Below are 26008 nucleotides of genomic sequence, written 5' to 3'. Positions count from 1 at the left end.
GAGTTACTCTGTGTCTGACCCCAGGAGTGTGTGATGCGATGGTGTGGAGGGAGCTTTACTCTGTGTCTGACCCCAGCGGTTGGTTGTGATGGGACGGTGCAGAGACAGATTCCCTCTGTCTCTGACCCCAGGGGTTGGTTGTGACGGGATGGGGTGATGACCCCCATGGGGGTGGTGTGACAGGACTGGGTGAGCTCCGACCTGAGTTACAGCGGTGATGTGTACCCCTTACAGCCAGATTGTGGGTGTGTTTTACCGAACCGCCAGTCTTTTGGAGAAGGGGATCAAACCTGTCTTCGTCTTTGATGGTCCAGCTCCCAGGCTGAAGTCTCGGGTGGTAAGTAATTCCATCTCCCTCCATCCCTTCCTCATTTCTTCTCTCCCTCCCTTCCTTCCTCACTTGTTCCCTCCCTTGCTCACCCCTTCTTCCATCCCTCCCACCCTCTTTCCATCCTCCCTCCATACATGCTTACACCAGTCCCACATAATGAGGGATTGAAACCCACTAGTTTGAATATGTTTATTTGTTAACACCCAAAACTTGCAACGATCTTCTTCAACGTTCTATGAAACGTCCATAAATAACAATATCTGTACTAATGATCCACAGTAAAGTTCTATATGGTAATTGTACTGACAATAACCACACCAGCGGTGCGAGTAGAAGACAGCTTTAATAAACTAACTAAGAGGGTCTCGTCTCTCTGCAAGATGAACCTGGAAGACGAGACGGTAGCTCTGGACTGCTTTATAGACAAGGTCACCGGGGTGACCCCTGGTGACCTAGTGGTGTCATTACATCTCACCACACTAACCATATAACCATTCAATCTATGTTAATGGTCAACTCGGCCTTCCTCGTCTACGCCGCCATATTTTTCAGTGCACAATAATGATCCTGATTTCACGGCCCCAATACCTGAACCTGCCGTGCATGCGCCAACCGAAGACTAGCCCCTGCACACAGAAAGCAAGATGGTTGCGGCCAACCCACGGACCCCGGGACGCCTCCCCCCAATGGCAAGCACCTGCATTTGGCCCCTACAATACCAGCCCCTAGTTATTTATAATGAGACATAGTGTCTCAAATAATAATTGCACAATTATACAATAAGTTATAAATAACAATCAAACCTTATACAGATCTTCTTTCTTCATAATCCAGAGGTCAGCAACACATAGCTTTGAAAAAGCATGATCTTTACCACCACTTCGGTAGAGTGTGTCGTGGGCAAAAAAACACAACAAAGTTGTACATGTCAAAGCTCCTCCATCTCCTGTAGAAGGAAGACTTTGTGGCGTCTGATGTTAGACCACTTCTGTCATGGATTTGCAAGAATTTCTGACCCCAAATGATCGGTTTCTTCAACAGATACTGATTTGCAGTTCTCAGTACAATATAAGCTGCTCAGGGCTACAGCGCTCCAGTACAGGCTCCAAGATTCCAAATGGCACTCCCCCGACTCGGTGAACAGAGTGCACTGTTCAAATAACAACATCTTTAGAAGATAAATAATCTCATGCAGAGTACACATGCATCCTTGACTTAAAACATTGACCAGTAAACCTCAGTCCTTTCTCAGACAGAATTACCATGTAACATATAACCATTAACAGCACATAAACAGGCCAGTTTGGCCCTACTATTCCGCGCCGAACATCCTCTCCCACCTCGTCCCACTGACCCGTACCTGGCCCATAACCCTCCACACCTCTCTCGTCCATATACCTATCCAACTTTTCCTTGAATATTAACATCAATCTCGCTTCTACCACTTCGGCTGGAAGTTCATTCCATACCAACACCACCCTCTGCGTGAAGAAATTCCCCCTCATGTTTCCCTTAAACTTTTCCCCTTTTTCTCTCAAAAACTATATGTTATTTTTTCCAATGGAATACATTTATTCATTTCTATATACCATTGTTGTATTTTCAAATTATCTTCCAATTTCCAGGTTGACATAATACATTTTTTTGCTACGGCTAGAGCTATCTTAACAAATCTTTTTTTGTGCATCCTCCAAATCAATTCCAAATTCTTTGTTTTTTATGTTACTTAGGAGAAAGATCTCTGGATTCTTTGGTATATTGTTTTCTGTTATTTTATTTAATATCTGATTGAGATCATCCCAAAATTTTTCTACTTTCTCACATGTCCAGATTGCATGAATTGTTGTTCCCATTTCTTTTTTACATCGAAAACATCTATCAGATACTGTTGGGTCCCATTTATTTAACTTTTGAGGTGTAATGTATAGCCTGTGTATCCAGTTATATTGTATCATACGTAACCTCGTATTTATTGTATTTCTCATCGTTCCGGAGCATAACTTCTCCCATGTTTCCTTTTTTATCTTTATATTTAAATCTTGTTCCCATTTTTGTTTAGTTTTACCATTTGTTTCCCCATTCTCCTTTTCTTGCAGTTTAATATACATATTTTTTATAAATCTTTTGATTAACATTGTATTTGTAATCACATATTCAAGGTTACTTCCCTCTGGCAAACTCAAGCTGCTTCCTAATTTGTCCTTCAAGTAGGATCTCAGTTGGTAATATGCCAGCGCTGTATCTTGAGTTATATTGTACTTATCTTTCATTTGTTCAAAGGATAAGAATCTATTTCCTGAAAAACAATTTTCTATTCTTTTAATCCCTTTTTTTTCCCATTCTCTAAAGGAAAGGTTATCTATTGTAAAAGGGAGTAACTTGTTTTGCGTCAATATTAGTTTTGGTAATTGATAATTTGTTTTATTTCTTTCTACATGAATCTTCTTCCAAATATTGAGGAGATGATGTAATACTGGAGAACTTCTATGTTGTACCAATTTTTCATCCCATTTATATAATATGTGTTCAGGTATCTTTTCCCCTATTTTATCTAATTCTAATCTCGTCCAGTCTGGTTTTTCCCTTGTTTGATAAAAATCTGATAGGTATCTTAATTGTGCGGCTCTATAATAATTTTTAAAATTTGGCAGTTGTAAGCCTCCTTGTTTATACCATTCTGTTAATTTATCTAGTGCTATTCTCGGTTTCCCCCCTCTCCATAAAAATTTCCTTATTATTTTCTTTAACTCCTTGAAGAATTTCTCTGTCAGTTGTATTGGCAATGCCTGAAATAAGTATAATATCCTTGGAAAAATGTTCATTTTAATACAGTTTATCCTTCCTATTAGTGTTAGTGGTAAATCTTTCCAATGCTCTAAATCGTCCTGTAATTTTTTCATTAGTGGATAATAATTGAGTTTATATAGTTGGCCGAGATTTTTGTTTATTTGTACACCTAGGTATCTTATTGCTTGCATTTGCCATCTAAATGGAGATTCCTTCTTAAATTTTGAGAAATCCGCATTATTCATAGGCATTGCTTCACTTTTATTTACGTTTATCTTGTAACCCGACACTTCTCCATATTCCTTCAATTTCTTATATAATTCTTTTATTGATAGTTCTGGTTCTGTTAAGTACACTATAACATCATCCGCAAATAAACTGATTTTATATTCCTTGTCTTTTATTTTTATTCCTTTTATATTATTATCTGTTCTTATCAATTCTGCTAGTGGTTCTATAGCTAACGCAAACAATAAAGGTGATAGAGGGCATCCCTGCCGTGTTGATCTGCTTAAGTTAAATTGCTTTGATACATGTCCATTTACTGTCACTTTCGCTAACGGTCCCTTATATAATGCTTTAATCCAATTAATATACTTCTCCGGTAAACTGAATTTTTGCAATACTTTGAACAAATAATTCCATTCTACTCTGTCAAAGGCCTTCTCTGCGTCTAAAGCAACTGCTACTGTGAGTGCTTTATTCCCTTCTACTGCATGAATTAAGTTAATAAATTTACAAATATTGTCTGTTGTGCGTCTTTTTTTGATAAATCAAGTTTGGTCTAGATTTACCATTTTCGGTACATACTCTGCTAATCTGTTTGCTAATAGTTTAGCTATTATCTTATAATCTGTGTTAAGTAAAGATATTGGTCTATATGACGCTGGTGAGAGTGGATCTTTCCCTTGCTTTAGTATTACTGTAATTATTGCTGTTTTACATGAATCTGGTAAGCTTTGTGTTTTATCAATCTGGTTGATTACTTCCAGGAGGGGAGGAATTAATAAATCTTTAAATGTTTTGTAGAATTCTATTGGGAATCCATCCTCTCCTGGTGTCTTATTATTTGGTAATTTTTTTATTATCTCTTGTATTTCTACTATTCCAAATGACTCTGTTAATTTATTTTGTACCTCTATTTGTAGTTTTGGTAGTTCAATTTTAGTCAGAAATTCATCTATTTTCCCTTCTTTCCCTTCGTTTTCGGTATAATTGTTCATAGAATTCTCTAAAGTTTTCCTTAATTTCTTTTGGATTATATGTAATTTGTTTGTCTTTTTTCCTTGATGCCAATACCATTCTAACATAACATAACATAACATAACAATTACAGCACGGAAACAGGCCATTAGGCCCTTCTAGTCCGCACCGAACCAAACACCCCTTTCTAGACCCACCTCCCTGCACAATGCCCATAACTCTCCATCTTCTTCTCATCCATATACCTGTCCAACCTTTTCTTAAATAATACAATTGACTCCGCCGCCACTATTTCTCCCGGAAGATCATTCCACACGGCTACCACTCTCTGAGTAAAGAAGTTCCCCCTCATGTTACCTCTAAACCTCTGCCCCTTAATTCTTAACTCATGTCCTCTTGTTTTAATCTTTCCTCCTCTTAACGGAAACAGTCTATCCACATCCACTCTGTCTATCCCTTTCATAATCTTAAATACTTCTATCAAATCCCCTCTCAACCTTCTACACTCCAAAGAATAAAGACCCAATCTGTCCAATCTCTCCCCATACTCCAGATGCTTAAACCCAGGCAACATTCTGGTAAACCTTCTCTGCACTCTCTCCACTCTGTTTATATCCTTCCTATAATTAGGCGACCAGAACTGCACACAGAACTCCAAATGAGGCCGCACCAACGTCTTATACAATCTCAACATCACCTCCCAACTCCTATATTCCATGCAATGATTGATAAAGGCCAGCATACTAAAAGCCTTCTTCACCACCCTATTCACGTGAGTTTCTACCTTCAGGGAACGATGTACCGTCACTCCTAAATCTTTCTGCTCTTCTGTATTCCTCAATGCTCTCCCATTTACCACGTATGTCCTGTTCTGATTCTTCTTACCAAAATGAAGCACCTCACACTTATCAGCATTAAATTCCATCTGCCATTTTTCAGCCCACTTTTCTAAGCAGCCCAAATCCCTCTGCAATCCTTGAAAACCTTCTTCATTATCCACTATTCCACCTATCTTAGTATCGTCTGCATATTTACTAATCCAATTCACCACCCCATCATCTAGATCATTAATGTATATTTTCTTAGTTTGTTCTGTCTTAAGCTGCCATGCTAGGATTTTGTGCATTTTTTCTCCTAGTTCATAATATTTCTGTTTTGTCTTCATTATGTTCTTCTCCACCTTATATGTTTGTAGTGTTTCATATTTTATTTTTTTATCCGCCAATTCTCTTCTTTTAGTTGTATCTTCCTTCATTGCTAATTTTTTTTCTATATTTACTATTTCCCTTTCCAACTGCTCTGTTTCCTGATTATAGTCCTTCTTCATCTTGGTTACATAACTTATTATTTGCCCTCTGATGAACGCTTTCATTGCGTCCCATAGTATAAACTTATCTTTCACTGATTCCGTATTTATTTCAAAGTACATTTTAATTTGTCTTTCAATGAATTCTCTAAAATCCTGCCTTTTAAGTAACATGGGGTTTAATCTCCATCTATACATTCTTGGAGGGATGTCCTCTAACTTTACTGTCAATATTAAGGGTGAATGGTCCGATAGTATTCTAGCTTTATATTCTGTTTTTCTTACTCTATCTTGCATACGAGCTGATAACAAAAATAGGTCTATTCTTGAGTATGTTTTATGTCTAGCCGAGTAATATGAATATTCCTTTTCCTTTAGGTGTTGTTTCTTCCATATATCCAAAAGTTGCATTTCTTCCATCGATTTAATTATAAATTTGGTTACTTTGTTCTTTCTGTTAATTTTTTTCCCAGTTTTGTCCATATTTGAATCCAAATTCAGGTTGAAGTTGTCTCCTATTAATATGTTCCCTTGCGTATCTGCTACCTTCAAAAAGATATCTTGGATAAACTTTTGATCTTCTTCGTTAGGTGAATATACATTGAGTAGATTCCAAAACTCCGAATATATCTGACATAATAGATCCTGCTGGATCTATTATTTCCTCTTCTATTTTAAATGGCACATTTTTACTAATTAATATAGCTACTCCTCTTGCTTTTGAATTATACGACGCTCCTGTTACGTGTCCTACCCAATCTCTCTTTAATTTCTTGTGCTCCAATTCAGTTAAATGTGTTTCTTGCATGAATGCTATATCAATTTTTTCTTTTTTCAGTAAATTTAGCAGTTTCTTCCTTTTAATTTGGTTATGTATTCCATTAATATTTAAAGTCATATAGTTCAACGTAGCCATTTTATACTTTCTTTATCTTCCCTTTCCGTTTCTCCATCATTACCTTTCCTTCTTATCCATTTCTGTTTTCTTGTTTTGAACCCTTTATAAGACAACATTCCTAAAACATCAAACATTTTCCTTATTCTCCTATTTAAAACTTCTTTTGCCCCAATCTCCCCTTTCCCTTCTGAGTTGTCCTTTATCCCTTGTCGGACAACCACATCTCCCCTCTCCATTTGGATTTGCGAATTCACTCGCAAGCGTCAGCTGATTTTCCCCTTTTTCTCTCAATCCATGCCCTCTTGTTTGAATCTCCCCCACTCTCAGTGGAAAAAGCCTGTCCACATTGACTCTATCCATCCCCCTTATAATTTTAAATACCTCTGTCAAATTAGCCCTCCATCATCCATGCTCCAGGGAATAAAGTCCCAGTCTGCTCAACCTTTCCCTGTAACATTCTCGTAAATCTCCTATGCTCTCTCTCTATACTGTTTATATCCTTTCTGAAATTCGGTGACCAAAACTGCAGATAATATTCCTAATTTGGCTTGACCAATGCCTTATACAATTTCAACATAACATCCCAACTCCTGTGTTCTATACTCTTGATTTATCAAAGCCAACATACAAAATGCCTTCTTCACCACCTTATCCACATGTGATTCATCTTTCAGGGAATTATGTACCATGGGTCCTAAATCCCTTTGTTCCACTGCAGTTGTCCACCATTTAACGTGCATGTCCAATTTTGATTATTCTGACCAGAATGTAGCACCTCACATTTATCAGTATTAAACTCCATCTGCCATCTTCCAGCCCACTCTTCTAACTGTCCTATATCACAGCTTTCCCTTTGAGTTTAAGATGAGATTCGTCTTCAGCACGACGTTTGGCTTTCTTCAGCATTCCGCTTAAAAAGAATTTGAACCCTGAGAACCAGTCTGGTCCTCTCGATTTTTAACAAACAGATCTCTTTAACCTTCCCAGCCACAGGTTTGCTGTCATTTTCTCTCATTTCTGCGGTTGGTCATAATTCGAATGGCATTAGTTCTCCAAACTCAACAGCATCGGAGGAACCCTTCTGTAAAGAAGAAGACGGGTTCCATCTAAGGCTCTGACAGATCTCTTCAATGAGAACTGCAGCCTTTTTCAGCCACTCTGGTGCCCGTTTCCTTTTCCTTCAATTCCAGATCCAATTTTGCAGTTTCTAATTCATTCTCCTTTTCCAGCAGTTTATTATGAAGCCTTTTATTAGATCCTCTCTGCATTCAATTCTTTCAATAGGAAAGTAATTCCCCCGTTATCTTCTGATAAGTTAGAAACTTGGCCTGGAGCGAAGGTCATGCAATGCATTGATACTTCTACTGTCAGCCCTGCTGCGGTAAACTCAAAGTTGTCTGAATTTCTTCATCTTGCTTCTTAAGTTTCTGAAATGTATATCCCTTCCCTTCTGCATTGTTATTAGCTGGGCCTTCAAGATGCATTCTTGTTCGTTTTCTGTAGTCTCCTGCCTTGTGTTGTTAACTATGTTCTCTTTCAAAAGACGAATCTCGTCCTCCAACCTTTGTGTCCTGATGAAGCTGCATCCCTTTCCTCAATAACTGCATTCATTTCTTCATCAGTTACTTTTTTCTTCTGCTCTCTGGCTTTGCAAATTCTATCTACAATTGAATCCTCCTGGTTACTGTTTTGGTGACTATCCAATATTTCCAAGTCCCTTTTCAACATTTTGTTCTCTGAAGGCAGTTGCACCTGTTTTGCAGCCAAATGAAATCTTCTGAGTTCACCAGTTTTGCAACATGCTGCGAGATATTTTCGTGGACCTTGTCTCCCGGAGCCTCTGGGCTACAGAAACTATTTGCTCTCAGTCATTTGTTTCAGTCCTGCCTCAGATTTAGTTTCACAGCATTAATCACCACCAGGTATTTGCAGCATCTTCTAATCCTTCATTTTCATCTATTTCTGATGAAAATAATTCCTCCAATATTGTTTTCGATGGTTTTGATTTATTTGCACATTGATCTATTTTCTTCAGAAGTGAATTTCTTATTTACAGTGTAACGAGCCCAGAAGACCCCAAAACCCAGCAGCAATAGATATTCAACAAGACAAAGGGTTACTTAAACAAAAGTTGCTTTTAATTATCTTTAAACATGAAAATAGAATCAAACTTATTATTAACTTAACTAACCTAACTTAACCCCTTTCTAATTCTAAGCATGTGTTTATGTAATGTGTGTGTAAGTTCAAAAAAGTTCTTTGATTCACAGTCCAATCTCACTTCTCATTCCTCCAAGTTCACTGGTTGCAGGCAATTCTTATACAGTGCACAGAAGTTAACATATATAAAGTTCACCAGGCTTTGGTGCTTGAAAGGTAAATGGTTACCGCTCAGGAAGGTTCTAGTCAGTTTTCAGAGAGAGATTTGTTTTTCATTTCTAATCAGCCACTTCAGTGTCTTGCTGACCAAACTTTCCCCCTTCAGGGTTCTCCAGATGATCACCTCTTTCTTTCAGGTGACCACAGAGTTCCTTCTTGTTTCTCTAATTCCAAGTGGAACATTAGGCAGCCAGTCCTCTCCTCTTGCATGAACCACAAGGGCTTTGACCAGGCCGTCTTCCAAAAGGGGGCTTTCCGTAAGCTTGCCAGCTTGTCCTGTTCCAGTCCCAGCTGCTGTCTGCTGGCTGTAACACTGTGTAGCGCATCGAATATCTCAAAGACCTGTAGATTCAAACCAAGGCTTTTATTACCAAAAGACTGGAGTGTAGTACATCGAAGTCAACCAGTCCAGACTGATCTGGTTCTGGTTATGACCTGGCCACTAGGTGGGGCTCCGGCTCTCAGCCAATCATTAGCAATTTATACAAAGAGGTGATAGGATCCCATACTATCCCACACTGTGCAAGTGACCTCCCTCTCTCTGACACAGAGAGAAAAGCCTGTTTGACTCTCTCTGCTTGCAAAACCACTTGACCCTCCTAGAACAGCAAGTTCTCCTCCAGACAATCCGTGGCTCCAGTAAGATCTTTCATCTGTTGCCTTTTGTAAACAACAATCCATTAGTGAAGTCTCTTGGGCAAAGCTCTTGCAAAAGCTGTGAAGCCCCAACATATCTAGCATGGGGCAGAATTCCAGTATTTTAAATAAATAAGATCTGTTTTAAAGTGTTTGTATGCAACCTACTCTAACAAACCTTTCCCAATTAATCTCCCAAAAACATATTTATATACTCTGTCACAACATTCCTTTGCTGTTCCCTCAACTCATCAACCGTCACAAATGAAATCCTGTTAACTGTCCCTGAGCAATATCATTATTTCCTCTTAATGGTCCTTTAATCATCCATGGTTCTGACAGCATAAGGTCCATCTCCCACACATCTCGAGGTTCCAGAACCTTTGGCACATCTGAGCCAATCAGCATCTCTATATCCGAACCAATTCCAGGTAGATGCACCTTCCTCAGATAAGGCCACCGATCAATATCGTTTTGATGTGGTATATTCCAGGGAGATCACAAAAATCACTGCTGTATAATCTCTTGGCCTGAAACAATTCTTTGATCCATAGTTCTCAATAGAATCCTTCCCTGAAGATTACACTTATTCGTTAGCCCCACTGTGCAGAATGACGCAATGCTACCTGGGTCAAGAAATGTGTAAGTATGCACTGTTGCATTCCCCTGACCTAGCCTTGACTTGACAATGCACTGTTGAGAGTTTGCAGTTACCTTCACGGGCCCCAAGAAGACCTGTTATGGGTTATATTATTATGGTTTGGATAAATACGTCTTTAATTGGAACTAGGTGAGAGCTTAAAAAAATAATAATAATAAAATAATAAAAGAGATAGATTGTGGGGTTGTGTAGGTCACTTAACAAAATACATCTCATTTAAAACACAAGAGCTTTGCTGAAGCCAGACGTTGAGGCTCTGGTTGGATTTGCAGAGATAATGGAATTGCTTTGGAAGGAATTTCAGAAGCAGGTGCAAATGGAAAAGTCTGGGTTCAAAATGCTGATAAAGATCCTTCAAAGATTGGGTTTGGAGCCTTGGGAGGCGTTTTTGTTTTTTGACAAGCAGAGAGAGAAAAAACCAAACCGGATTCTTCTCAGAGAGAGAGAGAGAGGGAACTGAGTTCTGCAGGAGCTTTTGGAAACTGCAACATGGCAAGCTGGCAGCTTGTTAAACCCCATTTTGAGGACGGGTTGTGAGTTCTGAGTTCAGCCTGTTGGAAGCACTTGTAGTCTCTGCAAGAGGAAGTGACTGGCTACAGTGTTTCTCCTGAAATAAGGGAAAAAAGAGGAACTCTCTGGTGACCTGGAAGAAGAGGTGATCATTTGGAAAACCCATGATGGGGCAAATTTCTTTGGCAAGACAATGAAGTGGCTGATTGGAGGAAATCAGTTTGTGTTTGTCCAACAAGCAACAAATTTCTCTCTGAAACCAACAGGAACCTTCCTGAGTGGTAACCATTTAACTTTAAGCACCAGAGCTTGGTGAAAATTCATAAATGTTGAATTCTGTGCACAGTAGAAGAATTGCTTGATGCCAGTGAACTTGGAGAAGTGAGATTGGACTATGAATCAAAGAACTTTCCTGAACTTATACACTCATTACCTACACGTGCACTTAGAATTAGAAAGAGGTTAAGTTCATAGTAATAAGTTAAAGATTGATCCTGTTTATATGTTTAAAGAAAATTAAAAGCAACTTTTGTTTAAGTAACCTTTTGTGTTGGTGAATATCTATTGCTGCTGGGATTTGGGGTCCTCTGGGGTCGTCACCCAAAATTGGGGCTTGTAACCGATCCGAGTAAGACCACTGTTTCCAGCTGCTTCCTTCCTTTCTGCTTTCTCCTTCTCCATTTCCTTCTTTCTTTGGTGGGTGTGCAACTTTCTGGGATGCTTCACTTTACAGTTAAGTTGCTTCTTGCAGTTTTTGCTGATGTACCTTTTACACAGACGGCCAAAAACACACTCCCTTTTCCTTTAGGAAAGCGATTTTCTCATTATGTTCTTCTTCCAACCACGAACGCATTTCCAAAGCACGTCCACCTTCACCAACGGCTCTTCTCACCAGGCAAACCCTCCTTTTTCTTAGTTCCTTGTCTCCAACCGTCATTGTGGTAGCCGAGATACTTCCTTTCCATTTGGCATGAGGCTGTGACTTGGACCTCTTTACACCTTTGCTCAGCATTGGAGTGTCTTTGATATCTCTATCTCCTGGATCTGCTGCAGTGTACACCTGCTGTTCAGGGAAATCCGCCTGATCCTCAAGGCATTGTATTTTTTTCTGGAAATCACAGGCCAAAGTTCTTCTTGTATCTCTCAGCTGGTAGGGTAATTTCCTTAAGATGGCTAGCCTATTACCAGGTATGTCAAGCTCTTGTATGTAGTTGATATCTTCCATGGCTTTACAACACCCTCTTAGAAAGAAAATGTTAGCTTGTCGAACTTTCATGTCATCCGGTTTTGTTGATGACCTTGAAAGAGCCTTCTCTATATTTAGCTGCAGCAATTCTACGCTTGTTGCCAAAATGCTCCTGTCGTCAAGTCTTAGCCATGTCGAATCCTCTATCCAGGAACGTACATTGACAAGTTCCTTTGGTTGTCCTTTTGTGAACTGTTCCAAATAATAAAGGCAATCTTCGGGGCTTTTGCTTTCAGTACTGCGTTCAAAGGATCTAATTGAATGCTTGGTCCTGAAGTCGATCACCATCAAAAACTTGAGTCTCCTTCCTGGGCAAAGAGAGAGGTTGTAGATGTGAATAAGATGTTTCTCCTGTTGGGTGATTCCAGGACAAGAGGACACAGTCTTAGAATTTACCACAGAGATGGGGAGAAAGTTCTTCAGCCAGAGGGTCTTGGATCTGTGGAATTCGTTGCCACCTACAGCTGTGGAGGCCGGATCATTGGGGGAGTTTAAGGGGGGGAGATAGATAGGGATCTAATTAGTCAGGGAGCATGGGATATGGGGACGAGGCCGGAACTTGGAACTAGATGTGAGAGCAGTTTAGCGGGGTGGGGGGGGGGGGGGCCTTCACAGAGCAGACTCAGTGGGCCAGTCGGCCTGCTTCTGTTCCTTTTTCTTGTGACCAATGACGCAGCCGTTTCATTTTGCCTTCCCATAGATGATAGTTTGTTGCTCCGTTTACCACTGCTTGAGGCAGGTAATGGAAACCTCACACGTGTAGGTTCACCCGTATTTCTGACACTTGACTAGGATGCCAAGGGAGCTGCAGTTTTGATGGGACCCAAGCGGCAGCTCTGTCTGCAGTTGTTACCTCTGGTAACCCTGTGCTCTGGGAGGAATTGTCCACGTATATGCATGTCCTGTAACCGTGGAACTAAAGTATCTGCCTTGGCATTAAGGATATTTTGTCCTCATACAAATATGACTTTTTAAAATATTTTATTTATGATTTTTCCAAACTCAGACAGTTCCAATAATTCACAGAACAATCCTGTTTCCATATAACCATTTACGACACAGAAACAGGCCATGTCGGCCCTCGAATCCACACCGGTTCTCTTGAACAACTCCACTAGTTCCCCCCCTCCCACTCTCCACCCATAACCCTCCAACCTCCTCACCTCCATGTACACATCCAACCTTCTCTTAAATGACAGAAGGGAACCTGTACAACTATCTCCTCTGGAAGATCATTCCATCCTGCCACCACTCGCTGAGTGAAGAAGCATCCTCTAATATTTCTCCTAAAGTTTTGCCCCTTTACCCTTAACTCATGCCCTCTTGTTCCAACCTCCCCTGCTGCCCTCAGGGGAAAGAATCTGTTTATGTCTATCTATTCCTTTCATAATTTTAAATACCTCTATCAAATCCCCTCTCAGTCGTCTACGTTCCAATGAATAAAGTCCCAGTCTCCTTAATCTCTCCCTGTAATCCAGATGCTGTAAGCCAGGCAACATCCTTGTAAACCTTCTCTGCACCCTCTCCACCTTATCTATATCCTTTCTATAATTTGGAGACCAGAACTGAGCCCAGTACTCCAAACCTGGCCTCACCAAGTCTATTTACATTTCTTCTACTGAGTCTGCTTTATCCCCTCTTCTCCCACCCCCCCCCCCACAACACAAAATAACATTGACTGTTTAAATAAAGAAACTTATCTTACATGAAAAGGCAAAAACACTTATTTAACATACAAAAAAACAAGACGCCACTGACAAATAACAAATTAAAAACACATTAACCCCAGAGTCTGTCAGAGCTCAACGCCCGTCCTCCAGGACTCTTACATTCATCTCGACTTAGCCTGATTGGAATGGACCCCCCTACCCCTGTCCACTCCCCCCCAGAAGAGGAAGGGGTCAGGCAGCACTATATCCTTGCACCGATGTAACGCAGGTAGGGTCGCCAGATTTTTTAAGAACTGTTATGACCCCAAAACCCAGCAGCAACAGAAATTCACCAAGACAAATGGTTACTTCAGCAAAAGTTACTTTTAATTATCTTTAAACATGAAAACAGAATCACACTTTATCTTATCACTATTAACTTAACCCCTTTCTAATTCTAAGTGCACGCGTGTGTAAGTTCAGAAAAGTTCTTTGATTCACAGTCCCACCTCACTTCTCACTCCTTCAAGTTTTGTTGTGCAAGAAGAGCGGCCATTTCAGCCTTGGTCTTTCTACGGGCAGATGCAGAACTTGAAGAACAGGAAACTCTGGAGCTTGTTCTAGGAGAGCTTCATTTGTTGCTCCTGTTTCCAGCATTTGACCCATGAATGTTAGATGCTGCCTTATTACTTGACTTGTCCTCCATTTGGAATTGCACATCCTCTGCATCGTCATCTTCTTCCATTTTGTGACTCACTTTCACTTCCATTTTGTGACTCACTTTCACTTCCATTTTGTGACATTTTTAGCCATTTTGAAACTGCTGTCTTCTCATTTTGATGAAGGTGGGTTCTGCTGCAGGACAGACAGGGTGGAGGGGTGAGCAGGGACAGGATTGGGGCAGCAGTGTCCCGTGTCCCATGGCAGTTGGGCCTGGACTGACTTCTCCACCTCTCCCCACCCACAGCTCCGCAAGAGGCATGGATGGAGGCCGGAAGCCAAATCAGGGGGACAGGCATGTGGAACGGTCCCAGAGCACAAGGAACACGTGTGTGGGTCAGTCCCAGAGGACGAGGGACATGCATGTGGAATGGTCCCAGAGCATGAGGAGCACGCATGTGGGTCAGTCCCAGAAGACGAGGGACGTGCGTGTGGAGAGGTCCCAGAGCACGAGGAGCACACGTGTGGGTCAGTCCCAGTACACAAGGGACACACATGCGAACTGGTCGAAGAGCTTAAAGAACATGTGTGTGGACTGGTTCCAGAGCACGAGAGACATGCATGTCTGTCAATCGTGGAACATGTGAGACATGTGTGTGGTCCCGTCCCAATGGATGAGAAACATGCATGTGGATTGGTCCCAGAGTGCAAGAGTCATGTGTGGAGACTGGACACAGACCGCAAGGAACACGTGTGGAGACCGGCCCTGGCATGCGAAGGTTAGCAGACAGCCATGTTGCATGTGACGGTGCGGTGGGGCTAGGCATGTATCCGGGGGGTTCACCTGGGACTGTATCCATCAGAACTCAGGATGAGATGCATCAGCACAACGGGGATGGATCAGATCGAGGCAGGGAGGTCGTCTCCACTGGCAGGTGAGATTAGAATGACGAAGGACAGCCTCAAGATTTGGGGAAATGGATTTAGGATGGAGTTGAGAAGGAACTGCTTCTCCCAAAGAGTGGTGAACCTGTGGAATTCGCTGCCCAGTGAAGCAGTGGATTATCGGAGAGACTGGACGCAGACCGGGGATCATTTTGGTGAACACCTTCGCTCTGTCCACGGCAACAGCAGGGACCTTCCAGCGGAGAAACATTTCAATTCCACACCCATTCCTAACCTGACGTGTCTGTCTGTGGCCTCAGGCACTCTCAAAATGAGTGAGCGGCCCGGCGAGGTGAGGTGAGCGGCCCGGCGAGCGGAGGTGAGGTGAGGTGAGCGGCCCGGTGAGCGGAGGTGAGGTGAGGTGAGCGGCCCAGCGAGCGGAGGTGAGGCCTGGCAAGCGAGTGACGCGGCGAAGGAGTGGGACTTCCAGGCTTTGGCTCAACAGGCTTAGGCGAAAGCAGGCGAGGAGAAAGGTAAGTGGCATTATTTTAACTCAGTCATGCCCATGGGGTTCGTGCTTTGTACTGGATGTCAGATGTGGGAACCATGGGTGAGTCCCACTCTCCCAAATAGCCACATCTGCGTCAGGTGCACCGAGATGCAGTTCCTTAAGGACCGAGTTGGGGAACTGGAGCTGCAACTTGAGGACCTACGGCTGGTAAGGGAGAGTGAGGAGTTGATAGATTCAACTTTCAGGGACATAGTTACCCCAAGACCAGATGTGTCAGGTAAGTGGGTAACTGTCAGGGGAGGGAAGAAAAATACCAGGAAAATGGAGAGCACACCTGTGAATATCCCTCTCAGTATATAACAGGTATATTTTGTTGGATGCTGTTGAGGGAGATGACCTGACAGAAGCTGGCAGCAGTGACCAGGTCACTGGCACTGAGCCTGGCATGGTGGACCAAAAGGTAAAGAGGAATGCAGTGGTCCTTGGGGACTCCATTGTCAGAAATACAGACAGGAGATTCTGTGAGCCAGATAGGTATGCCCGCATGGTGTGCTGCCTCCCTGGTGCAAGGGTGCGGGATATCTCAAATCGGGTCCAGGGTATTCTAAAAGGGGAAGGCGAACAGCCTGATGTCTTGGTACATGTGGGTACCAATGACATAGATAAAAAGAAGGAGGAAATACTGAAAAAGGATTACAGAGAGCTAGGACAGAAACTAAGAAATAGGACAGCCAGGGTGGTGATCTCTGGATTGCTACCTGTGCCAAGTGCAACTGAGGACAAAAATGGAAGGTTAAGACAAATGAATGTGTGGCTGAGGGGCTGGTGTAAAGGACAGGGTTTTGGCTTCTTGGATCATTGGGATCTCTTTTGGGGAAGGCATGACCTCTACAAGAAGGATGGGTTACATCTAAACCCAAAAGGGGTCAATATATTGGCAGCTAGGTTTGGTACAGCTGTCGGGTGCGATTTAAACTAATTTGGTAGGGGGGTGGGAACCTGTATGATAGGGCAAAGGACAGAAAAGATAAAAAAGGAAAAGTTAGGTTAGGCAGCGAAAGTAAAAAATCAGAAAGAGCAAGGAGGGTGAAAAAAGCAAATCTGAAGGCTTTATATGTTAATGCAAGAAGCATTCGGACGGAAAAAGGTAGATGAATTAGCTGTGAAAATTGAGATAAACAAATATGATTTGATTGGGATTACAGAAACATGGCTGCAGGGTGGGCAAGCCTGGGAACTTAACATCCCGGGGTATACGATATTTAGGAGAGATCGGCAAGAAAGAAAAGGGGGTGGGTTAGTATTGATGGTGAGAGAAGGGACCGACACGATTGACAGAAAGGATATCAACTTGGAAGATGTGGAATCTATATGGGTAGAACTGAGGAATAGCAAGGGACGGACGTGGCATTCAGCGCACACCGGGCAGGCTCGGGTCATGGAGCGAATCTCCTTGACCGTGAAGGGCAGATTACGTTAGTGGGGGTGGTATATAGGCCTCCAAATAGTAGTGAAGAGGTGAGGGAAGACATTAAAAGAGAAATTAGAGAAGCGTGCAATAAGGGAACAGCTGTCATCATGGGAGACTTTAATTTGCATATAGATTGGACGAGTCAAATTAGTAAAAATACTGAGGAGGAGGAATTCCTTGAATGTTTACGGGACGGTTATCTAGACCAATATGTCGAGGAACCAACTCGGGAGCAGGCCATTTTAGATTGGGTATTAAAAGGGGCTAATAACAATCTTGTTGTGCGAGGCCCTTTGGGTCGGAGCGATCACAATATGATCGAATTCTCACTCGACATGCAGAGTGATGAAATTAAAACCGAGACTAAGGTCCTGAATTTAAATAAAGGGAATTATGATGGTATGAGACGGGAGTTGAGTAAGATTGATTGGGTGGTGTTTATGGTGGAGTCGACTGTGGATAGACAATGAAAAGCATTCACAGATCTAATGGAGAAATTGCAAAAATCGTTTATACTGGTTTGGCATAAAAATAAACCAAAAAAGGTGACTCAACCGTGGATAACAAGGGAAATTAGAGACAGCATTGGGTCCAAAGAGAGAGCATATCAATTGGCCAAAAAAAGTACCGCAACCGAAGACTGGGAGTAGTTCAAGATGCACCAAAGGAGGACAAAGGGATTAATCAAGAGAGCAAAAATAAATGACGAAAGTAAGCTTGCGGCAAATATAAAAACCGACTGCAAAAGCTTTTATAAATATGTCAAGAGGAAAAGATTGGTGAAATCCAGAGTAGGTCCTTTGCAGTCGGAATCAGGGGAATATATAATGGGGAATAAGGAAATGGCAGACCAATTAAATTCTTACTTTAGTTCCGTTTTTACAAGGGAGGATACAAATAACCTCCCAAGGATGTTGGGAAACATAGAGACTAATGCAAGGGAGGAACTGAAAAAAATCAGTATCTCTAAGGACATGGTCTTGGGGAAATTGATGGGATTGAAGGAAGATAAATCCCAAGGGCCTGATAATCTACATCCTAGGGTACTCAAGGAAGTGGCCATTCAGATAGCAGATGCTTTAAGAATTATTTTCCAGAACTCGATAGACTCAGGATCAGTACCCATGGATTGGAGGGTAGCTAATGTTACCCCACTATTTTAAAAGGGGGGTAGAGAAAAAGCAGGGAATTATCGGCCGGTGAGCCTTACATCAGTAGTGGGCAAAATGATGGAATCCATTATTAAGGATGTAATAGCGGAGCATATGACTAGCAGAGAAGGGATCGGACGGAGTCAACATGGATTTACGAAAGGTAAATCGTGCTTGACAAATCTATTGGAAATCTTTGAGATGGTGACAGGTAAAATAGATGGGGGAGAGCCAGTGGATGTGGTGTACCTGCACTTCCAAAAGGCCTTCGATAAGGTCCCGCATAAACGACTGGCTTCCAAAATCAAGGCTCATGGGATTGGGGGCAAAGTATTGATGTGGATTGAGAACTGGCTGGCAGGTAGAAGACAGAGAGTTGGGATAAATGGCTCGTTTTCTGAGTGGCAGGCGGTGACCAGTGGGGTGCCACAGGGATCTGTACTGGGACCCCAGCTGTTCACAATTTACATTAATGATCTGGATGAGGGGATTGGATGGAATATCTCCAAATTTGCAGATGACACTAAGCTAGGATGGGTTGTGTGCACGGAAGAGGGGGCCAGGAAGCTCCAGTGTGATTTGGATAAATTGGGGGACTGGGCAGATCCATGGCAAATGCACTACAATGTGGATCAATGTAAGGTTATCCACTTTGGTAATACAAACCGGAGGGCAGATTACTATTTGAATGGCAATAAATTAAGAGATGGGGAAGTGCAGAGAGACCTAGGGGTACTTGTACATCAGTTTCTGAAGGCAAGCATGCAGGTACAGCAGGCGGTTAAAAAGGCAAATGGTATGTTGGCCTTCATATCAAGAGGGCTTGAGTATAGGAACAAGGATACCTCACTGCAGCTGTACAGGGCCTTGGTGAGACCCCACCTGGAGTATTGTGTGCAGTTTTGGTCACCTTATCTAAGGAAGGATGTTCTTGCAATGGAGGGAGTGCAGAGGCGATTCACCAGGCTGATACCTGGAATGGCAGGAATGACTTATGAGGAAAGATTGCACAAATTGGGATTGTACTCGCTGGAGTTTAGAAGATTGAGAGGGGATCTCATAGAGACCTATAAAATTCTGGCAGGACTGGACAGAATGGATGCAGATGGGATGTTTCCAAGGATGGGAAAATCTAGAACCCAGGGCCATGGTTTGAGGATAATAGGCAAACCATTTAGGACCGAGATGAGGAGGAATTTCTTGACCCAGAGGGTGGTGAATCTGTGGAATTCATTGCCACAGAGGGCAGTAGAGGCAGGTTCATTAAATATATTTAAGAGGGAATTGGATATATTTCTTCAGTATAAGGGAATTAAAGGTTACGGAGAGAAGGCGGGGACGGGGTACTGAACTTTAAGATCAGCCATGATCTCGTTGAATGGCGGAGCAGGCTCAAAGGGCCGAATGACCTACTCCTGCTCCTATCTTCTATGTTTCTATGAAGAGAGCAACACCTCATACTTCGGCCCATCCTGCCTGTGCTGACCACAATGTCCCTCTTGCCCCATAGGGACAGCACGGTTGGCATAGCGGTGAGCGCAACGCTGTTACAGCACCAGCAATCGGGACCGGGGTTTGAATCCCGTGCTGTCTGTAAGGAGTTTGTCCGTTCTCCCTGTGTCTGCATGGGTTTTCACCTGGGGCTCCACATTCCTCCTACCATTTGAAACATACTGGGGATGTAGGTTAATTGGGTGCAATTGGGCTGAAATGGCCTGTTACCGTGCTGTATGTCTAAAAAATCCCTCTAAACCCACCTACCCATGGATCCGTCCAAATATTTCTTAAACATTGCAGTAGTACCTGCCCCATCACCCCTCCAAAAGCCCGTTCCACACACCCACCACCCTCTGTGGGGAAAAAAAAGTTACCCCTTGACTTTGAACCTCTGGTTACTGATTCCCCCTACTCTGGGTCAAAGACCCTGTGCGTGTCCCCCCCCCCCCTCCCGATCTGCTCCTCTCCTGATGTTGTCCACCTCTGTGAGATCACCCTGCACCCTCCTGTGCTCCAAGGAATAAAACCCCAGTCTGCTCCACCTCTCCCTGCCCCAAGTCCTGGCAACATTCTCGTAAATCTCTGCACCTTCTCCAGCTTGATGACATCTTTCCCACAGCACAGTGACCAAATGCTGAGCTGCGCCCTCAACAACCTCCTTGGACACATCTTTGAAAATGTCAATCAGATTTGTTGGACGTAAGAAGCAGGAGTCGGCCACTCGGCCCATTGAGCCTGCTCCACCATTTGATGCTGATCTGCCTTTTCCCATATCCCTTAATTCCCCAAAAATGCAAACTGGTCCTAAGAATATTTACTGAAGTCGCCTTCACTGCTTCACTGGGCAGTGAATTCCACAGAATTCCCCCCCCCCCCCCCCGCCCCGGGAAAAGCAGTTACTCCTCATCTCTGTCCCAAACCTACTCCCCTGGATCTTGAGGCTATGTCCACTAGTTCTGGTCTCCCCCACCCATGGAAACAACTTGCCTACGTCTATCTTATCTATGCTTTTCATAATTTTACACGCAGCACAGTTGACGCAGTGGTTAGCGCAATGCTGTTGCAGGGCCAGCGATCGGGACCGGGGCTCGAATCCCATGCAGTCTGTCAGGAGTTTGGACGTTCTCCCCGTCTCTGTGGGGGATTTTCCCAGGGGCTCCCATTTCCTCCCACTGTTCGAAACATACCGGAGCTGTAGGTTAATCGGGTATAAATTGGGCGGCGCGGATTCGTGGGCCAGAAGAGCCTGTTTCCGTGCTGTACGTCTACATTTAAACTAAATGTAAAATTCAAGTTCCCCTCTCATTCTTATAAATCAGTGGTTTTCAAACCTTTTCTTTCCACTCACATTCCACTTTAAGTAATCCCTCTGCCATCGGTGCTCTGTGATTAGTGAGGGGTCGCTTAAGGTGGGTGAGTGCAGAGCCGGACGACTCAATCGCTCCTCAAAGGACCTCCCACTGAGTATCCCAAATCAGCCCTTGTGCGCATACATCTTCTCCCTCACAAAACTCTCCAGTAACTCACCGACCACAGATGTTTGGCTCACTGGCCTGGAGTTAGTTCGCAGGCATTTCCCTGCAGTCCTTGAATAAAGCTCAACATTTGCCACTCTCCAGTCTTCCGACAGACTGCAATTTCTTCTCCAGCTCCCCACGGGGTCCTCGGATACAGTAAATCAGAGACGACCACGACGCTTGCCTTGTGCAGGGATGCGCTGTTCCAACTGTACAAGGCCTTGATGAGGCCAGACTTGGACAATAGTGTGCAGAACTGCTCACTGCCGGGGACAGAACACGTCATTTAAATTTAAACATACAGCATGGTAACAGGCCATTCCAGCCCACTAGCCCTTGCCACCTAATTAACCTACAACTTCAACCCCCCCGTGCATCTCTAATGGTGGGAAGAAACTGGAGACTCCCCCCCCCCCCCAAGGAAAACCTACGCAGACACACGAAGAATGTGCAAACTCCTTACGGACAGTGCGGGATTCAAATTCCAGTCCCGATCGCTGGTGCTGTAACAGCGTCTTGCCAACCCTGCCTCCCCAGTATTACATGAAAATGCCTCTGCCTGCTGTAAGCCAGACAAAAAGTCACGATTTGTGCTGCCCGGTGCCCCTGACAGGACGAGAGAAAGAGAAGCAAAAGAGTGTCCCTCCCGAGTCACCGAGTGTCCGTGGATCCTCCGCAGCCGCACACACCCCTGTTCGATCCATTAGCAACTAGAGCTCCAGATCCAAACCTCCTACATGATGCCGTCAGCATCCAAGGCCCCTTCGGGAGCCCTTCTTCCCCTCAGCGACCTCTCGAATCCTGGCTCCGATACCTGGTTCCCAGCAGCCCCCGTGCAGGTCCTCCGACCGCAAGTTGCCCGCAGCCTGTGTGGGCCCATCAGCCGCTGATCCCTTCGCTGGTCCGCTGGCCATGGTCACTGTCTCATAGGGTCATCTCCTCTGCTTCTCCTTCTCAGCGGTGGGGGGGGGGTGTTCTCCCCATTTCTGGGGCCCCTGCACCAGTCCGCTGCTCCCCTGGAGTCTGCCACCCCTTGTGGTCCGAGCCATCTTGGGCCCAGACTCCGTGGTCACAGGGTTTTTACTTACAACCATCGTCAGCTCCTTTAGCAGGCCATTTAAAACCTGTACGGAGCCATCAGCATTTGGGCCGGACGCTACGACCCTGCAGAGCAGCAAAGTGTCTCTGCTCCCCACTCTCCCAGGTCCACATCAACAGCACTGCTGCCGTTACAGCGGGGCTGACATTTCTTTTAACAGACATCTCGGTGGGAAGGGCGCGGTGAAGATTCACACAGACCTTATTAGGACTCGGAGGGGAAGGGAGGAATTATAAGGAGTGGCCAGATAGGCTGGGACCCTTTTCCTGGAGAGTAGGAGGCTGGGGTTGGGGGGGTTGTGGGGGGGATTTCTGGAGGGTCATGAGATCACGAGGAACAGAGACCAGGTAAATTCTGGCAAGTCTCATTCCCAGGGTCAGGATATAACACACAAGGGTAGAGGATTACAGTGGGAGGGGAAAGATGAGGGGGAACTGGTTCACACAGCTGGGGGTGGGTGGGGGACGAGCCGCCGGGGGAGGTGGGAACAATTACACTGGCAGATCTGCGGGTAGGGAGGGTGCACAGGGAGAGGGGTTGAACACAGGTACACGGGGCCAGCTCAGGGGGAGAGCTGGGTCAGTATGAGCATGTTGGGCTGAATGGCCCTTTGCTATGCTGTATACACGACTCCGCTGACCTGCGGTTCAGGGACGGGATGAAAACAGAGACTCACAGGGTTCCAGGAGGGTCACGGGGAGACCCACGGGGGTCACCGGGATGAAACTGAAGACCCCTTTGGTCGTGGGGAGAGCGTGAAAACTCCACACAGACAGCACTGTGATGAGGACTGAATTGGGGGGAGATGCCTGGGTTTAATGGGAGAATGTGCAAACTCCTTATAGCCAGCACCGAGGTTGGGATCAAACCCCGGAGGATACACTTGGGGTCACATGGAGAGCCTGCATACTCCGCATAGATAGCTCCCAGGAAAATCCCTGGGGACACAGGGAGAGCTTTCCAACTCCACACTGACAGTAGCAGAGGTCGGGATGGGACTGGGGTCTCCAGAAGGGCAGCAGTACTCACTGCACACTGAGCCCTGCCCCAGGAGCTGTGACCTGATGACCATTCTCTCGTCTCACAGGGACCCAGGAGCTGCCTGTGGAACAGGATGCAGCCAAGGAGGGAGTCCCTCAGGAGAACCAGCCCTGCACCCACCCTGGGGTAAGGCCAGAGACACAAAGCTGGGACCCACAGGGTACCCGGTTGGATGTAGGGTGTTGGGTCCCTCCGTGCTGGGAGCAGTGGGGCGGTGGAGGGTGGATGGGATGGATCGTCTGGCCTTTCTGGGGGATGTGTGGTTTCATGACTCCTTCCCCTGCGGTTGGGTGGCTTTTCACGGGCCCTAGTGTGCAGTGAGATCTCAAACTCCAGTTTGATCAGTGTGGTCTCCTCTACATCGTAGAGACTTGGCGCAGACTGGGAGGTCGCTTCGTTGAGCACCTCAGCTCTGTCCATCGCAACATTGTGGCTCTCCCAGTGGCCGCCCATTTCAATTCCCCTTCCCATTCCCTTGTTGACGTGTCTGTCCATGGTTGCCTGCACTATCAGACTGATTCCACCCGTAAATTGGAGGAACAACACCTCATCTTCCTTCGGGGCTCACAAGAAAATAAGAAATAAGAGCAGGAGTCGGCCATTCAGCCCTTCAAGTCTGCTCCGCCGGTCACAATGAGATCATGGCTGATCAGATCATTGACTCAATTCCACCCCCTGCCCTTTCCCCTTATCCCTTAATTCCTTTTTGATGTAATAATCTCTCTAAGTGAACCTTAAATATGTTGAATGAAGTCGTCTCAACCTCTTCCCTGGGCAGAGAATTCCACAGATTCACGACTCTCTGGGAAAAAGTTTTTCCTTGTCTCCGTCTTCAATCCACTCCCCGAATCTTGAGGCCCTAGTTCTGGTCTCATCTACCAGTGAAAACAATTTTCCTGCCTATATCTTATCTCTCCTTTCATAATTTTATGTTTCTATAAGATCTCTCATTTTTCTGAATTCGAGTGAGTATAATCCCAGGCAATTTAGTCTCTCCTCGTAGGTCAACCCCCTCATCTCCAGGATCAACCTGGTGAACCTCCTCTGGACGGCCTCCAAGGCCAGTCTATCCTTCCTCAAGTATGGAGGCCAGAACTGCACACAGTACTCCAGGTGCGGCCTCATCGGGACCTTGTACAGTTGCAGAATGACCTCCCTGCTCTCGAATCCAATTCCTCCAGTGATGAAGGCCAACATTCCATTTGGCATCTTAATAACTTGTTGAACCTACAACCCAACGTTTTGCGATTCATGCACAAGCTCTCTCAAGTCTGCAGTTTTTCACCATTTAAATAATAATCTGCTCTTCTATTTTTCTTGCCAAAGGGGATGACCTCGCATTTACTAACATTGTACTCCAACTGCCAGAATTTTGCTCACTTACCTAACTTAACTAGATCCTTCTGCAGCCTCTCCACATCCTCTATACAATTTGCTTTTCTACTCAATTTAGTATCAATCGCAAACTTGGCCTCACGACACTCTGTCCCCTTTTCCAAATCCTCAATATAAATGGTGAACGGTTGCGGGCCCAGCCGACCCCTGCGGCACCCCACTTCCCACTGTCTGCCAATCAGAAAAACACCCATTTAACCTGACTTTCTGCCTTCTGTCAGTAAACCAATCCTCAATCCCTGCCAATATACTTCCCCCGACTCCATTCATCTGGATCTTATTGATAAGTCTCTTGTGTGGCACCTTATCAAATGCCTTCTGGAAATCCAAATATTCAACATCAACCTGTTCCCCTCTATCTACCACACCCATTATATCCTCAAAGAACTCCAGCAAGTTTGTCAAACAAGACCTGCTCATTCTGAATCCATGTTGCATCTGCCTGATGGAACCCTTCGTTCTAAATGTCTCGCTATTTCATCCTTAATGACAGCGTCAAGCATTTTCCCGACTACAGAGGTTAAGCTAACAGGCCGATAGTTACCCATCTTTTTAAAGAGTGGCACGACATTTGCTGCCCTTCTAATCGGATGGCATTAACATTGACTTCTGTGGTTTCCATTGAACCCTCCCCTCTACTTCCCCAGTCGCCTTCCCCATTCACACAGACAAAATCAATTCTCACCTTGTCCCTTATCGTATCCACTTAACTCCTTCCCTCCCCCAGCCGGTGCCGTCTGAATTCTGACACGTTCTGAGATTTCCTACTTCTGACTCATTCTTGCTTTATTCCTTGACGGGCTCAGGCCCGAAACGTCGGTAACATATTTATTTTTAAATGTAGACATCCATCACGGCAACAGGCCATTCCGGCCCAGGAGTCCGTGCCGCACAATTTATACCCAATTAACCTACACCCCGATACGTTTTGAAAGGTGGGAGGAAACCAGAGCCCTGGGGAAAACCCATGCAGACACGGGGAGAATGTGCCAACTCCTTCCAGACAGCGCAGGATTCGAACCATGGTCCTGATCGCTGGCGCTGTAACGGTGTGGTACTAACTGCTACACTAACTGTGCCGCTAACCGCATCTTTGTCTCCCATGGACACTGTGAGACGGGCTGAGCTCCTCCAGCATTTCAATGTGCTTTTACTGCAATCGCAGCGTCTGCAGA

The 26008-nt window shown here is 44.5% G+C and overlaps 1 protein-coding gene across 1 annotated transcript in view; it reads left to right on the top strand.

Moving 5' to 3' along the window:
• Positions 1–217: 217 nt before the first annotated feature.
• Positions 218–26008, top strand: part of LOC138761902 (uncharacterized) — a 37378-nt gene continuing 11587 nt past the window's right edge. Inside the window, exons 1-3 of the mRNA XM_069934873.1 lie at positions 218–337; positions 14574–15045; positions 23485–23564. Of these exons, the coding sequence (XP_069790974.1) occupies positions 218–337; positions 14574–15045; positions 23485–23564 (672 nt within the window). The remainder of the gene's footprint in view (positions 338–14573; positions 15046–23484; positions 23565–26008) is intronic.

The sequence above is a fragment of the Narcine bancroftii genome, chromosome 1, assembly GCF_036971445.1.
Source record: "Narcine bancroftii isolate sNarBan1 chromosome 1, sNarBan1.hap1, whole genome shotgun sequence".
Taxonomy (NCBI): Eukaryota; Metazoa; Chordata; class Chondrichthyes; order Torpediniformes; family Narcinidae; genus Narcine; species Narcine bancroftii.
The sequence above is the reverse complement of the archived record's forward strand: the minus strand, read 5'-3'. Positions and strand labels throughout refer to the sequence as shown.